Source organism: Leiobunum rupestre, chromosome 4 (assembly GCF_980474605.1).
Source record: "Leiobunum rupestre chromosome 4, qqLeiRupe1.1.hap1, whole genome shotgun sequence".
NCBI lineage: Eukaryota > Metazoa > Arthropoda > Arachnida > Opiliones > Sclerosomatidae > Leiobunum > Leiobunum rupestre.
In genome coordinates this window covers 72,643,312-72,661,131 of record NC_143387.1, presented here as the reverse complement: position 1 = coordinate 72,661,131, position 17,820 = coordinate 72,643,312, and the positions used below count along the sequence as shown (strand labels likewise).

General features: G+C 37.0%; 1 protein-coding gene across 1 annotated transcript in view; it reads right to left on the bottom strand.

Moving 5' to 3' along the window:
- The window catches only part of LOC149948978 (uncharacterized), a 134,550-nt gene extending 118,035 nt beyond the window's left edge, over nt 1–16,515 (bottom strand). The window contains exon 1 of the mRNA XM_090172877.1: nt 15,816–16,515. Within this exon, the coding sequence (XP_090029003.1) occupies nt 15,816–15,915 (100 nt within the window). The 5' untranslated portion in view covers nt 15,916–16,515. The remainder of the gene's footprint in view (nt 1–15,815) is intronic.
- Nucleotides 16,516–17,820: the final 1,305 nt, after the last annotated feature.

Genomic DNA, 17,820 nt, shown 5'->3' with positions numbered 1-17,820 from the left:
GGTTAAAATTTAAGATTTATTAAAATATAACAAGAGATTTAATTAAAAAATTGTCCGGAACAAATTCGAGAATACATTTATAAATAAAAAAATGATTCTACCAAAATTCAACTGACAGGGAGACTGATACAAACATGACGTAAATTGTGACATTAAAGCTCTTGAAAGAAACCACTTAACTTACTACAAAAATTTAAATATTGTCTGCTTTCAAAAAACTTTCGTAGGTGGCCCTACTACCGAAGTAGCCTAGTACCAACGCTTTAAAATTAAAGTCTGCACAAGCGCAATCACTGGCGCGTTATGTACTATCATAAAAGGTTAAAAAATCATTCATTTAAATCACGATTTAAAAATTAATTCATTTAAATCACGATTTAAAAATCATTCATTTAAATCACGATTTAAAAATCATTCCTTTAAATCATTCATTTAAATCACGATTTAAAAATCATTCCTTTAAATCATTCATTTAAATCACGATTTAAAAATCATTCATTTAAATCACGATTTAAAAATCATTCATTTAAATCACGATTTACAAATCATTCATTTAAATCATTCATTTAAATCACGATTTAAAAATCATTCATTTAAATCACGATTTAAAAATCATTCATTTAAATCATTCATTTAAATCATTCATTTAAATCATTCATTTAAATCATTCATTTAAATCATTCATTTAAATCACGATTTAAAAATCATTCATTTAAATCATTCATTTAAATCACTGTTTAAAATTTTGAAAACTATAATTCGGCTACTGGAACTAACGACTACATTGTATCTCAGTTTTAGTGAAAAAAAACTACTTTCTGGGGTTGCTTTAAATCCCAGGAAATTTCGTTTTTGTTGTAGTTAAAAAAGTTAAAAACCTTCGCGTACAAAATCACTCCAAAAAACGTTTACTCTAGAACGGGGACGAAATATGGCATTGAAACTCAAAAATCTCATATTTTTAAATATTTAGTCGGCTGCTATAGCAGCTGCATTTCAGATTCTAGTTTAAAATTTAAAGCGGAAACCTAAAACGCCGTTAGCGAAAACTCAATTTTCATGAAACTGGAGCGTAGCTTACATAAAAAGTATTCGGAGTTATAACGAGCAAAAGTTTCAAACTTTGCAACGATCTCGCTGGCCGGATAAATACTTATAAACTTAACTCATAGGCACTGCTCACTTCATTTTGAGAAATTTTGGTAATTTTGAGCGTAACTGGGCAGTAATTTATCATTTTCAAAATAACCGAAATCGAAATGAGAGCAGCACCGATTTCTTGAGAAAAGACTTCAGCTCTCAAATGAGCGTGAAAGAGAGCGGTATCTTCTTCGGCTCTCATATGAGCGCGTTAAGAGAGTGGCGTAAAATTCACCTTTCAAATGAGCGCAAAAATGTAGAAGTGTCTATTTCACCTCTCAAATGAGCGCGTAAAGACAGTGGCGTAAAATTCACCTCTCAAATGAGCGCGTAAAGAGAGCGGCGTATAATTAACCTCTCAAATGAGCGCAAAAATGTAGAAGTGTCTATTTCGCCTCTCAAATGAGCGAAAAAAATGTAGTAGCGTCTATTTCACCTATCAAATGAGCGTGATAATGTAGCAGCGTTTACTTCGCACTTCCAATGAGTGCGAAAAGAGAGCATAGTCTATTTCACATCTCAAATGATCGTGGAAACTGGAAAGAGCGTATATTTTATGTCTTCAATGAGCGTGGGAACGGGAGAAGCGCCGATTGCTCCTCTCTAATGAGCGTCAGCGTATATTACGCTAATGACCGGAAGCGGTTCTTGAGCGGGCGGCTCTCGAAGCAAAATGCCCATCGCTTCTTATAAAACTGTAATGGAGTAATAGAAGCTCGCCGGGCTTAACTTTTAAAGTTTCGTAGCTGCGAAATTTTCGACCCGAGAAACGTGGCCGAAATAAATTATATCAAGTTGCTACGTTACCCAAAAGGTGGCGCTATCAAACCCTGGTTACCCTTCGTATACGAGGAAAATATATAGTCTTTAATAAATGATATATGGCAAGATCTCGAGTCTTTTGGGCCATTTTCTTCGAAGCGTTTTTGGCCAGCGCGCTAAGCTCAGCCAAGTCAGTCCCGCAAATAAATTACGCTCTTGTCAAATTAGGTAAGGGGTACCTTCTATCGGGTTTCCCGTCTTTTCGCGTTGTCCCTTTACCAAGTCCAGACACAATTGCCAAATTGAGTGACCCCGTGCAGCCAGTGTCCTGGTCAATGTCCACTTTAGCGGCCATCCTAATTTGTAGTCGTCCTTCGCGTGTACTACAACGTGTCTGCCCGCTTGCATGTATATAGAGCTATTTTTGGTCTCGTGTTTTGTAGCCCATACTGATCTGTTCCCTCCCCCCCCCGGGTGTTTTTATGGCATTCAATGTAATCAACTTAAACGACGTCCTTGTTATGGAGGGAGCTTAATTTTTCTTTTGGTTCCCTTAATTGCCCCGGATTTAATTAACAGGATAAATTGGTTGGTTTTACGTACGACGTCCGTCTCTTCATTTTAAGTCGCTAAAATTAGCTCTCGAATTGACTCGGTATAATTGGTGGTATTTGCAAAGCGTATTTTGATACTTAGTTAAGTCATGGATTAATAAATAAACTCTTCTACAAACGATTTTCCTTATGGTAATTCAAAATTCATTCGGGCAATAATATTATCCAAACACAACTGTTTTCTTTGACGGGAGTCCGGTTTTACCAAATTAGCATATTTTGGAATTTCAGAATTCATTAGGGTAGATGAATATAACTAAATCGTTTCAATGTAGCGTATATAATCAGCTATTGAAAACAATTTTGCCATTAGTTTATTCAAAATAGATCACATGAGCTTTAAAAAACCATTAATATTCTTCATTATATAATATTTTTTCACTAAAGTGGGGTACACGAGTACTGCATTCGTATGGGCTTTTTAGCATTGTTATAGAATCGTCTAATTACTTTTTATTCTTCGTGTCTCCTCATTTATAAAAAAAGCTAATTCCACTCACTCGCCCAGATGGGGGGAAACGGTAAGGAAAGTTTAACTTATTGTGGGATACCAGTTTCAATTAAGGGTATAGCGTCGTAACCACACCTCCGAAAGCTTGAATAACCCTGGTTGGAGCTTAGCTTTATGTTAAGAGTGTCAGTTAAATTCTTCCGTATGTTCCATTTTTACTGAAAGCAATGTCTAAAGCGACCACACATTTTAGAGCTAAAACTTGATTTTTACCTCGTAGTCATTGTGAGCGCGTGTCAAGGCGTAGAGTCCACATATAGCCATCAGTAATTATTTAAATAGAAAATACACTTAAAGAAACACTTATACTTAATTCGTAAGTCTAATGAAAATGTTAACTACAGTATAGTATCATTTAGTAAAGTAGGGTACACGACGATGAATAAAGTATATGTAGTATAAGTAGATGAAAGAGCAGCGACCTCCTAAAACAGAAAAGCCAAATTAATGTTTCTAGCTGAAACGACTTTACGTTTTAAACTCATTGTATCTATAAAACCCGAAACGTATTTAGGTCTTTACGAACCTAGATTGAAAGGCTAAGAGCAACGGTATCCTGGGATTGAAAAACTGTTTTATTGAATGACGGGGTTCAAATGTCGGATACGCCAGCTGAAAGTGTTCTAATATTTATTTTTTAAAACGTACTTTGTTCTAAAATTGCTTAAATTACCTTTCGCTAAAATGTTTTCATTGTATTGTTTGAACTAATGAATATCTAAGCTTAAGTCTTTAAAAAATATGTATAGCAAACATAAAGCGTTTTTAAAATATTATTAAAAATGTTCTTGGATTTGAAGCTGGGTCATTCCATAACCAAAATAACATGGTTTTGCAACACCCAAATGGACCTACATTTTTAAATTTTAGGGCTTGATCATTATGAAAAGTACCACTGCAGCCTTGATGTAACCGTTCAATGTTCCGAGTAACCTAAATTCATTCTTGATATCAGTGATACTGTTCGTGTTATTTCAATTCGGGTAAAAAGAATGAACAACGTAAAAGCGATTTTATTATTGAAATATATTCCTTTCTAAGGTTTCAACCAGTAACGTATCCAGGAGTTCATTTCGGCTGTGGTTTAATACTATAACGTATCTAAAATCCTTTGCCTTGTGTGAATAAAGGTCGTTCAACTCAAATATATCGTCTAGTGTGAGTAGGATCACGCATAAAAAATCCGCTGTCTAGTGTGAATAAATCTGGTTCCTGTCAAATACCGTCTAGTGCGAATAAAGATCACACCTCTCAAATTTACTGTCTAGTGCGAATAAAGATCACACCTCTCAAATTTACTGTCTAGTGCGAATAAAGATCACACCTGTCAAATTTACTGTCTAGTGCGAATAAAGATCACACCTCTCAAATTTACTGTCTAGTGCGAATAAATATCACACGTCTCAAATTTACTGTCTAGTGCGAATAAAGATCACACGTCTCAAATTTACTGTCTAGTGCGAATAAAGATCACACCTCTCAAATTTACTGTCTAGTGCGAATAAAGATCACACCTCTCAAATTTACTGTCCAGTGCGAATAAAGATCACACCTCTCAAATTTACTGTCTAGTGCGAATAAAGATCACACCTCTCAAATTTACTGTCTAGTGCGAATAAAGATCACACCTCTCAAATTTACTGTCTAGTGCGAATAAAGATCACACGTCTCAAATTTACTGTCTAGTGCGAATAAAGATCACACGTCTCAAATTTACTGTCTAGTGCGAATAAAGATCACACCTCAAATTTACTGTCTAGTGCGAATAAAGATCACACCTCTCAAATTTACTGTCTAGTGCGAATAAAGATCACACCTCTCAAATTTACTGTCTAGGGCGAATAGAGATCACACCTCTCAAATTTACTGTCTAGTGCGAATAAAGATCACACCTCTCAAATTTACTGTCTAGTGCGAATAAAGATCACACCTCTCAAATTTACTGTCTAGGGCGAATAAAGATCACACCTCTCAAATTTACTGTCTAGTGTGAATAAAGATCACACCTCAAATTTACTGTCTAGTGCGAATAAAGATCACACCTCTCAAATTTACTGTCTAGTGTTAATAAAGATCACACCTCTCAAATTTACTGTCTAGGGCGAATAAAGATCACACCTCTCAAATTTATTGTCTAGTGCGAATAAAGATCACACCTCTCAAATTTACTGTCTAGTGCGAATAAAGATCACACCTCTCAAATTTACTGTCTAGTGTTAATAAAGATCACACCTCTCAAATTTACTGTCTAGGGCGAATAAAGATCACACCTCTCAAATTTACTGTTTAGTGCGAATAAAGATCACACCTCTCAAATTTACTGTCTAGGGCGAATAAAGATCACACCTCTCAAATTTACTGTCTAGTGCGAATAAAGATCACACCTCAAATTTACTGTCTAGTGCGAATAAAGATCACACCTCTCAAATTTACTGTCTAGGGCGAATAAAGATCACACCTCTCAAATTTACTGTCTAGGGCGAATAAAGATCACACCTCTCAAATTTACTGTCTAGTGCGAATAAAGATCACACCTCTCAAATTTACTGTCTAGTGCGAATAAAGATCACACCTCTCAAATTTACTGTCTAGTGCGAATAAAGATCACACCTCTCAAATTTACTGTCTAGGGCGAATAAAGATCACACCTCTCAAATTTACTGTCTAGTGCGAATAAAGATCACACCTCTCAAATTTACTGTCTAGTGCGAATAAAGATCACACCTCTCAAATTTACTGTCTAGTGCGAATAAAGATCACACCTCTCAAATTTACTGTCTAGTGCGAATAAAGATCACACATCTCAAATTTACTGTCTAGGGCGAATAAAGATCACGCCTCTCAAATTTACTGTCTAGTGCGAATAAAGATCACGCCTCTCAAATTTACTGTCTAGTGCGAATAAAGATCACACCTCTCAAATTTACTGTCTAGGGCGAATAAAGATCACACCCCTCAAATTTACTGTCTAGGGCGAATAAAGATCACACCTCTCAAATTTACTGTCTAGGGCGAATAAAGATCACACCTCTCAAATTTACTGTCTAGGGCGAATAAAGATCACACCTCTCAAATTTACTGTCTAGGGCGAATAAAGATCACACCTCTCAAATTTACTGTCTAGGGCGAATAAAGATCACACCTCTCAAATTTACTGTCTAGGGCGAATAAAGATCACACCTCTCAAATTTACTGTCTAGGGCGAATAAAGATCACACCTCTCAAATTTACTGTTTAGTGCGAATAAAGATCACACCTCTCAAATTTACTGTCTAGGGCGAATAAAGATCACACCTCTCAAATTTATTGTCTAGTGCGAATAAAGATCACACCTGTCAAATTTACTGTCTAGTGCGAATAAAGATCACACCTCTCAAATTTACTGTCTAGTGCGAATAAAGATCACACCTCTCAAATTTATTGTCTAGTGCGAATAAAGATCACACCTCTCAAATTTACTGTCTAGTGTTAATAAAGACTGTTTGACTCAAATTTATCGTCTAGTGTGAGTAAGGTCACGCTTATAAAATCCGCTATAAAGTGTGAATAAAGATTGTTCCTGTCAAATACCGCCTACTGCGAAATAAGATCATGCAACTCAAACTTACCGTCTTGTGTGAATAAAGATCATTACGCTCAAATTTACCGTCTAGTGAACGACGAAAGATTATTCCGCTCAAATTTACCGTCTAGTATGAACAAAGGACATTTAAATCGTTTATAGTTAGAGAGTCCTATAACAACCACCTTTTGCTCAAGCTTGGCCCTGTTCATGCCTACATTAAATCTTTCTAAATTGCCGTCACGAACACGCGCGCTTTCTTAATATGGAGACGCGTTAAGACGCGAAACCGGCGAATTTGAATGCGAACGTATCTTGAACGACTTGGAGAGAGATCAACGCGCCTCTTTGGCCAACTTTAATGGCGTTTTGAAAGGCCTAAAACTTAGGAATGTCCCTCTCATCATCATCATCATTTAGCCAAAGCGTCTTTGTCTCACTCCGTCGTCCTCGTGGCCGATTTCATTCGAGAAGATACTATTCCTGGGAACGGACAAATGGCCGCAATTTGCGGCGCTGACGGTAGTAAAGACGCCATTCTGCCGCTGCATAATGGATCGGCCTAATCCATTATTTGGATAAAGAACTGCGCCTAAAACTCGAAGTCGCCGTACGCCGCGACCACCGCCGAAGGAAATATAGTCCACCGAATACAGTGCTAATATTCAATTACGCGAGTTCGGTGCAGCTAAAACTTTAAAAGGGTCATTTTATATACACTGGCTATTTAATAAAAAAGAATTAAATTTTAATTTAAAGTTACACGGTGGCGTATTTAACTAGAACGTAGTGATTCATTAAAGGGTTCTTTCGAAGTTAGAATTTTGGTCAGAAGAATTGCCGGCCAAACGACCGAGTTTCAAATTGATTACGGGATCTGTCTGCTTATTGAAAATTATCTCTGTACAACCTCTGAAAGTTTAGAAATTTAAATATTTATAACCAAAAGTCTTCTGATATTTCTTCACATATTTAGTTGACAAATATAAAAGCAGACGACACTTTTTTTACAATGTGGAAGAATATAGATACGATTAAATTAAACATGGAAACCTTGTTTAAAAAAAAATACCAAACACTAACAATTGGACGGGAAACTAAATTTTCTTTGCGAACTGCCGTACCAAGTCCTTACGTGTTGAGGTCGTTGTAGCCGTGTGGATTCGCTTATTTAAGTATTTCGCTGTTGTAATATATTTTAAGTTGCCTATTATTTTCGCTAGAGGCGATTTGGTTTTTCGTATGACGTCACTCTTTTGTCACTTCACACACAGCCACCAGTAATTATTTCAATCAACTGTTATAAAATATTTATAAATCTACATGTTTACGGGTTTATTAAGTGTAGGGAGCTGTTGGCTCGCGTGGCATGAAGGGCTTGTCACCACCCTCCTACGGCTACCTGAATTAATGTCTTTAAAAGTCGCTCGATGACTTAGGCCTAAGGTGGTGCCTTGGTTATAAGCCTAGCTGATGATTATTATTTAGTAAAGTAGGGTACGCGACGAACAAAAACGTATGCGTGTTGTAACTCTCTAGTAAGGACTGCGACCTGTCAAAAAGCAAAAGAAAAATTAATGTTTCTATCTAAAGCGGCTTAAAGGGAACTTTGATATTTCTGGTGGATCAACGAATTTCCCAATTCCGTCACCAGGTTCATCAGAAGCTAGGGGTCTTTCTATAAAGAAACGTCGCCTTCTGGTTTTAATGTGTTTCTTACGTCACAGTCTCTTACTTTTATAAGTCTACGAGAGCGCGCTACGGGCGCCAGAGGAATATAGCTTTTTCTAAAGCGCGTGCAAAGAATAAACTAATCTTTTTTTTTAACTTTTATTCATTTTAATTTTTAGAAACAGCTATTGGCGCTAGTTACGATCAAACGAAATCGTAGCGCGTGCTAGCAGACGCCTTTTCGATTTAGTTTATCCCCCCTTTAACTTACAAGGAAAGTACCCGAGGTGTTTATTGCCGATTTTGATCTAAATCGGGCGTAATGTAGACCTATATGAGATATGAAATTTCCCAAAAAGAGACGTTGCACTACCCATTCAATTTGCCATGGCAACCGAAAATGTTTTTGACCAAAAAGCATGGGATTTTCTCTGTTTCACGAAATTTTTGGAAAAATTTTAAAATCACGAAATGGGTAATTTGGACCATATTTAGGTAAATTAAATAAAGTTTGGGTAAATTGGAACATTTTTTAGGTAAAATTGTAACAATCTTTGGGTAAAATAAGGAAAAAACCTTATTTTTGTTTTGAGTGGTGAAAAACCTTTTCGGTTGCCATGGCAAATCGAATGGGTAGTGCAACGTCTCCTTTTGGGAAATTTCATATCTCATATAGGTCTACATTACGCCTGACTTGGAACAAAATTGGCAATAAACACCTCGGGTACTCTCCTTGTTAGAACTATCCGAAATTATTTCTACTAACCGACTCGCTTATAGAACGTAGTATCCACTTATGGTGCACTGTTTGAGTAAACTCGTTTTAAAACAGCGACGGTGGAATCGCCGACTTCGCTATAAAAGACTTTTCTAAATTTCGGCCGGGGTAGTGTGGCGGTGGGTGGCTCCGTGTAAACGTCGGAAAAGGCTCCGAATCGTGTCCCGCATATTCAACTCGGCTTCTTTGTCCTCTTTGCTACTTCGCCAAATGCCCAATTTTTCACCAAAATGGTTTTCGCCAGCGCAGAGTTGATATTGCGGTGCGCTGGCTGCTGTTACTAACTTCGCCCGCGCGTCCGCAAAAATGGCCTCTGATAGAAAAGTTAAATATTTAACTTATATTATATATTGTATATTATATAACCGAGGACGTTACTCTCACTCTGTACAGGGTGATGCGGATTCTTTTACACGGTTACTCCCTGTACCAGGATCTTTCTATGGAGAGGTCAGAGCAATACCGGGTTTTGTTACGCGTATGGTTCATCAGGGAAAATATCTAAAACGAAATCACTATATCAGAATCTTTTTATGGAGAGGTCAGAGTACTTATACGCATCTGGTTCGTCAGTTTCAGGCTGGGAAAATATCTAAATTATTTTAACAAAATCTTTTTATCGAGAGGTCAGAGAAATACCGCGTTTTTTACGCAACTCGTTCGTCAGCGTCGAACTGTGCTGTTTTTGCGCCATCTATACTGGTATCCTAAACTACATATTATTTTTAATGTATATAAAATAATTTTTTTATACAAAAGTAATTATTTTGTTTTTTCCATATTATTTCAAAATTATATACTGTATTAAAATGTTAATATTCAATAAATAATACATACAGCCTTTACTTAGTTTGCCATCATTTACGCGCTAAAAATCAAAACAAATGCGCCATCTGCCGCAAACTAAATATTTAAATATACGCATTGTAACCCGGCCACCTGAATTAATGGCTTTAAAAGTAGCTTGATGACTTAGGCCTAAGGGGGTGCTTTGTGAACCAGTCTAGCTGATTATTATAATAATATATTCAGTTATTTTATAAAACTAATATAATTATTTCACCTTCTTAACAATTTATAATATTTTCCTAATTTTTAAACAAAAGCTATAATATATCAAAATGTGAATGGTCAATAGATTGTAGTGTCGAGGTTTTACCCAATCTAACTAAATATTCCACGATCAAAATCATATCATTTCCACTAATGGCCGTTAGATGGCGCGACGAGTCACTGCTATTTCCCTTCCCTCATCCGGAGATAGCTATGCTTGTGACGACAGAGTGGCAATTCGCTAAAAAATATAAAGCTACTAATAGTCGCAATATATGAAATATAGGACTATATAGTTGGGAAGACTGCATTTTAATATATAATATTCATATAAGCCGACCCTACCCTAGTTCTATCAAAATGTCAATTTCAACCTACTGTAATATCTGGTCATAGCAGACATACTTTTGTACTGACACAATTTAATAGAAAATTTCAAGAGCCCCGTGAAAAATGCTTATTTATAGTTCAGCCATATATCTAGAGATGGCGCCACGTTTGCGGCTGTTACGCGCTAGTCTCCGTGAACACGGCTAACCTCTCAACCATTAGATCCTGTTTTTTCTATGGTATATTTAAACTCAACCAAAATATCTTTTTTTTTAAATTCAAGAGTTTCAAATTATTCGTTACCTCCTTAATTTTGTTATTAAACGAAGCGCTTACGTTTAAAGTACCCAAATATAAAGTTTCGTTGCTTTTCGCTTCGTAGTTAATTGGAGTTAATTAGTAGAACGCCAAAACAATTTGAATTTTAGTGTGGTGATTGACTTCATTGACTTCACGTTATTTCTCATTGACCGCTATCCCCAAAACAGAGTTTAAGCTTGGATACAAAATGTAGATGCTAAAAATTTCCTATAGAATTACGGGATTCTACAGGAATCCATACCTCTACTTGGAGTGCTTATCTTGTCGTATCGCGTATGGTAAGATCACTCTGACGGCCTTGTCCCCGCCTACCAGAGAAAAAATCCCCTCTGCGCGCGCTCCCCTCTCACGTTGTTGTTTGTTAAGTTAACAGAGTGATGTCACAAAAACCGTCAGCCACATCGAGACGAAAATCTGCCGCGATAAGCATTCCAAGTATAGGTATGCATTCCTGGATTCTACAACTGAATTTTGTACGTGGGTGCTTACATGGTTTTAAAAACACGCACTCACGCTTATCCTTAGCGCGGGCTGAATTGGCATCGCCTAATATCTAGCAAGGATATTGCAAGAATCATCTTGGTAGGATAGTGAGGACTATATAATCTACCAGATGCTGTGGGAAAAATTCAAACGCAACCATAGTCAGTAAATTATCGTTCAGAATAAAAGCCGCGGAGGGGCGCTGCACGTAAATTTCATTTTAATAATAAATAAAATTAACGACGGTATTTCATCAAGTGAGTTACATCTCCGCAAAGCCCACGATCAAATGAACGAGAAAAATATAAAGTAGTTCAGTTTTAATTCCGGAAATCTATTTACAGCTTACTCTTTAAGCGTTTTTATCTATTTTAACTGTTTTTAAAATGGTAGAGCGCCATCTGTTGCATTTCAAATCGGGCTTGGTGAAAAGGAACTGCACGCATCGCCCTGTACAAGCGCGTTTATTCTGCCGACCGTTATTAGTTTTCGTCGCCAGGAAAAAATTGTCCGTTTTTGTGTGTAAAGCGTAAAAAACTCTTAAAACGTCTGGCATTCGTCGCGATTTCATGCCGCCTCAACTCGCCTTTATCTCTTTAGTACTCTCGCCGTTCCGTTCGAAAGTATTATACATGGTAATCGCGCGAGTTACGGAATAACGTTGAACGCGGGGTCGACGTCGAAATCCGCTTGTTTGCCCGGGTTTTTCGCTTTGGGAGATTCATTTATTTTCCATTGGACTTTTGATAAAAATTTCCACTTTTCGAAATTTATGAATTTTTAAAACTAGGGTTTATTTGTTTTACCGCTTTCCTTACAAGCCACGTTTTTCTTCATTTTTTATTCGCAATAGCCAACAATTTAGCTTTCTTTCCGTGTTTTCAAAGGCTAAGAGCTAGTAGTAGGAACGGTCGTTTCATCACCAGGAAATTATATACGTGTACACTTGGAATGGCTAAGGTTGAAAGTAAGACTGAACACGTGTTTTCAAATTCCTAGGCTGACTAAGAATATAAAGCCGTCTCCACGAAATTTAGCTTTCTTTCTTATTTTCATAGGCTTAGAAACTGTCATTTTATACCGGAATCACCGGGAAATAATATGTACACACTGGGAATGCCCAAGGCTACCGTGCCGCGAATGCATCTGAAAGTAAGACGTAACGTGAATTTTCCAATTCATTGGCCCTCTCTAAGAAGCCACCGCCGGGGAAAAATGGAAGACGTTCACTCGGAAAATAAACTTACCAGATAATGGGTTTAAGAAATCCATATTTTATCATGTTCTTCGCTTAACTGTTCTATTCACTTATTTATATAGTTAAAAGATAATATGAGATGAGGAAAGTGAACTTCTATTCTCTGGAAATCATCCTTAGGCATTCCAAGTATATATTATTTGCTGCCATTACCCATTCGCACTATTAAAGGTAACTCTTATAGGATTTGCGCGTTTCAAAGGAAATTCCAAACGATACCCCCTCAAAATATAGTTTAGTCTATAGACCCCTCGAGTAGTAAGTTAAATGCTCGTCGCGTATTCGGTTTCACCTAGCGGACGTGCTAGTCGCGAATTCTCCAGAACCGCCGAAAGAGAGAGAGAGAGAGAGAGAGAGATATAGAGTTAAGTTTAGCCCAGGAATGCCCATATTTTATTGGGAAATTGATCGAGCCTATACTAGAAGATCAACCTTACCCGGCACCGCTACTAATGGCTATAGACGACTCCTCTGTTTCGTTTCTTTGAAGTATTCTTAGCTATGGAATGAATGTCGTAGGATTTCGTGGAAGCGCTCAAACTTTCAATTTAATGAAAATCGTGGTATTCGTTTTATACTTTCATCGTTTAACAAGATCATCTTATCAGCCGACTAAATCGATTCAATATCGCGTTTAAAACTAGCTATCGAAAACGGTTTCAATGTTTCGTTTATTCAAAGGAGTTCACACCGGAGTTGCCAGGTATAATTGACGTCAGCGCATCCGAAACACAAAGTCGCCCACTGGGTTAATTTTGTATTTTTAAAAATAACCCAAATAAATTCCATTTCTTTCGAGAAAGGATACCGAATTCATAATAGAAACGTATTAAACCAAATGCTTGTCCAAATAGTTTATTATTATTCGCGACCGAAACGAGTCTAGGTGGCGCTCTGGTGCCTCGCTCGTTCAAGTAGCGCCTATGATCTAGCTTCTTCTATTGTCAAATTAAAGAAAAATGCGTCAATCTGGGAGTCGTAATTGCTCGGGGTTATCATGGCAGGAAACACGAAACCGTGTAAGATTATAATAAAATTAAATATTAACATTTAATTGCTTTAATTTCATTCATCGATCATAGCCCTCTATTACGCGTAAAACCTTACGCTGCTGGCTTCCATACGCTATTATCGTCTGTTAACACGAGCAACCAAAAGAGGGCGTAGTGAAAGCTTTCGGTTGCAAATTATTAAAAAATTGTTTTAACATATAGTTTTTTATTTTTCGAATATTTGAAACATTTCATGTAATTTATTTTACCATAAATAAAAAGGTAATAAAATAAACCCTTCGAGCAAAGCCCGAAAACGTTTTTGCCGCGTTGTAGTTCAAAAAGAAGCCCAATCAGGCGGGAATAATGAGCAAATAGCAAGTCTGGAACTTCACAAGAACCTTAAACTATTTTTTGTTACAGTTGGTCTCACGACGACCAAATAGTTAGCGCGAAATGCACTCCTATGACCTTTTTAACATTACTGTAGTATCGTTTTATCACTTTGCACTGGATGAAAATTCGCAACAGCTCTCTTCTCACTTTTCATAAAAACTTGAAGTGTGAAAAATACACTTAGATTTAATAAACCCGGCTATAATAATTTTCTGTACAATTTTAAGGAATTGAAATATTGAATAATTAACCACCAAATTTTTCACATCTTTTAATTATTTTTTGAGGTGGGTATAAACGTGAAATCGAAACTGTGAAAAAATATCATTTCACATTCGACGTTGTCGTTCAAACTACTAGAGCATTTTTAACTTCGCCGATATAAACGATAGCATCTAGGATTCGCAGCCTTTCGTGGTAGTGTAATGAAACATCAGTTTTTAACTTCAACCAAAGATACGGTGGACCTCAGTATTCTGCCTAATCAGATATTAACACGATAGCGTAGCAACGCGATGAAGATTAGACTTACGAACCGGCATATCTTAATAAGAGAGATAATATCTGTTTTCTAATGAAGCCTTAATGTAATAATGAAATTCTAATGTCCCGAAAGTTTGTCTGACTAATAACAATTCAAAAGCCTCATTCAAATTACGCTTAATTTCATTTTAATTGAAAATAATTTGATTTTATTATTCGTATAAGTCGCAAAAGTGTTCAATTGCGAATGAGGATGAACTCTAAAATTGAGTTTATTTTCTTAAGAAAGTGCATTAAAAGATATTAATAATTTACTCGGAAAAGATGATAAATTTATGAGTTTCAAAGTTCGTCCTTTTCGGGAAATTAATTTCGAAAGGCGACAAAATGGTAAGGTTAAATTAGACAATTTTCAGGGTTCACCGTTCTCGGATTTTTTTTGGAAATCAACCGAATCTAACGTTTTGATCGCTGTAATAACGTCTGTAATCTGTCATTGATTACGCAATCATTGGATATCCTCTGTAATCGTTACGTAACCACTGAAACCATTCATTAAATACGTAAACATAACTTAACCAATGTAATCATTTATTGAATACTAGATCATTAATCAATGTAATTAACTTATTACGTAATCTGTGCGTAACCAATGTAATCAGACACTGATTAGGTAATCGGTGGGTAACCAATGTTATCAGACACTTATTAGGTAATTGGTGCGTAATAAATGTAATCAGACACTGATTAGGTAATTTGTGCGTAACCAATGTAATCAGTAACAGACTATATAATGGGTGGGTAACCAATGTGATCAGACACTGATTAGTTGATCGGTGGGTAACCAATGTTATCAGAACACTGATTAGTTAATCGGTGCGTAAGCAATGTAATCAGACAATGATTAGGTAATCGGTGCATAACCAATGTAATCAGTAACAGACTAGGTAATCGGTGGGTAACCAACCTAATCAGTAACAGATTAGATAATCGGTGGGTAACCAATGTAATCAGTAACAGATTAGATAATGGGTGGGTTACCAATGTAATCAGTAACAGATTAGATAATCGGTGGGTAACCAATGTAATCAGTAACAGATTAGATAATGGGTGGGTTACCAATGTAATCAGTAACAGATTAGATAATCGGTGGGTAACCAATGTAATCAGTAACAGATTAGGTAATCGGTGGGTAACCAACCTAATCAGTAACAGATTAGATAATCGGTGGGTAACCAATGTAATCAGTAACAGATTAGATATTCGGTGGGTAACCAATGTAATCAGTAACAGATTAGATAATCGGTGGGTAACCAATGTAATCAGTAACAGATTAGGTAATCGGTGTTAACTAAGTAAATGGTTGACTGATAACGAAAATCTGAATTGGTTATCCCTTCCTTTATCGGTATACTAAATTAAAAATTGAAAGAAATCGAAAATAACGAAAAGAAGACTGACCTTCGATGGGATGGCTCTGGATGGAGACGCGGATGACCACGACGGTCCAAAGTACCACCAACAGTCCGGGATAATTACTCGGGTTCCTGAGCGACACCATTCTTTCCGATAGAGAAGAAGAAGGAGCGAGCGCCGTTGTTTTGTTTATTCAAGTGAGAAGGCGCGAAATCGGCGTAGATAGAAAGCGACTTGGAGACGATCCGCTGAAAACAGCGCCGTGTCTCGGGGATGTTCGTTCTGGTTGGAAGGAGCCGCCGGGAAATTTGTTCTTGGCGGGAGCGGCTCAGCCTCTGACCATCCCGAAAGGGATTGCCGAATCAGTTTTAATCATCGAAGGGCGGCCGATCGCGATAAGACTAACGGGCGCTCGCATCCGTACGCCGAATGGCTCTTCCTCCGCCCAGTCGCCGCTGAATAGGGCCACCTGTTCCTTCGCTTTTCCGCCGATAGGGCGGCGCTGCCTGTCGCCTTTTCCGACGTTTCCGAGTTGGCCGCGGCTCCGACTGAAAAGATGATGGTCTCGCTCTCCGTCGGCCGCTCGAGCCCCTGCGCCTTATTCGAGCCCCTGCGCCTTATTCGAGCCCCTGCGCCTTATTCGCGTCCCAACGCCGACTGAAAGATGGAAGGCTCTCTTCTCCGGCTCTCGCGATTCGGAGGAGGCGCTTTTTTCTTCATCCCGAAGAGGCGCTTTTCCGCGCTTCTCTTATCACCTCTCTCGCTCTCAGCTCCGCTCTGAAAGCTCGATACTCTCGTTCCGTAAATGATGTTTTAGACTCGCTGGATTCTTAAAGGGGATATAACCCTCAAGAGGAATTTTGGAGGAAATACATTTCTGGCTCTCAGTAGGCTGGAATTTTAGTAGCACTATCGTAATACCAGACTCACGGGAGGTATCTGAAATAAAAATTATCTCATCCAATATCCTCGCTTTTTGATAATATTAGTTTACTTAAATTATTAATTCTGAATAACAGAAATATTTATTAATATGAACCGCACTTGTCAAAACACATCAAGTTTTAACCCAATTCTGTATGGATTAAATTATTTTGATACAGTTCGTTATAAATTTGAATTTCACAAGTTGAAATTGGATGAAATATAGCGCATTTTGGATTATTATTTTAGATCAAAGTCTAGTTTAGATCTGCACTACTGTTGTTAATTTTCCGGAAAAATCAAATGCGGAAAAGTGTCCAGAAAATTTTCCGAATAGCGGAATATTTTTCGCAAATCGGAAAAATACAAAATTTAAACATAAATTACTTTTTAAGGGTTTTTAATGTTTTTGACTTTTTATCGATATAAAATGTTTAATATCAGTAAACATACTACAATGTTTAAACTAGTCTAGATGTTTAGTTTTACTTTCAGATTAGAAAAAATGAGGTGAAAATGCCGCTTCATTTAAATTTGCAAACAATATATTAGAGTAATCATGCAATGAAAACTTTTTTTAATTTTTTTGGGAAAAATACGGAAAAAGGCCTCCGTCATTTTCCGACTTACAACACTAATCTGCGCAATTTTAGATATAATTTTGAAACTAAATTTGTTCCGTAATTTTTAGAGCTATATAGTAGAGCCATACGTTTATAAACGTATTGGACATAGTGCGTCAGTACTCAGTTTACCATTTTCCGCATGTTCACATTTTTACTGCTCAGTCTTTGCTAGACTGATCAATCATTTAGGCTGGACTGAAGTCATTAGGCTTAATACGCTCTCTTTGTCTCGTTGTCATTGTGAGGACGTTTTGGCACACGATTAAGGACCGTTCACAGACTAACTAACGCAGCGGTAGTGTTCACATATCCTAATACTAAAATGATCAACTATTTTACTCCACAATAACAATTTAATAAAAGCTTTTATCATTACTAATACCATATGTAACATAATTACTCATAAGTATGCCTCTGTATACTATTTCCATTGAAAAAAATTCAATGAGACCTTGTTTCACGCGGAACATACATAAAGCGAACCCTAAAATGCAAAAATG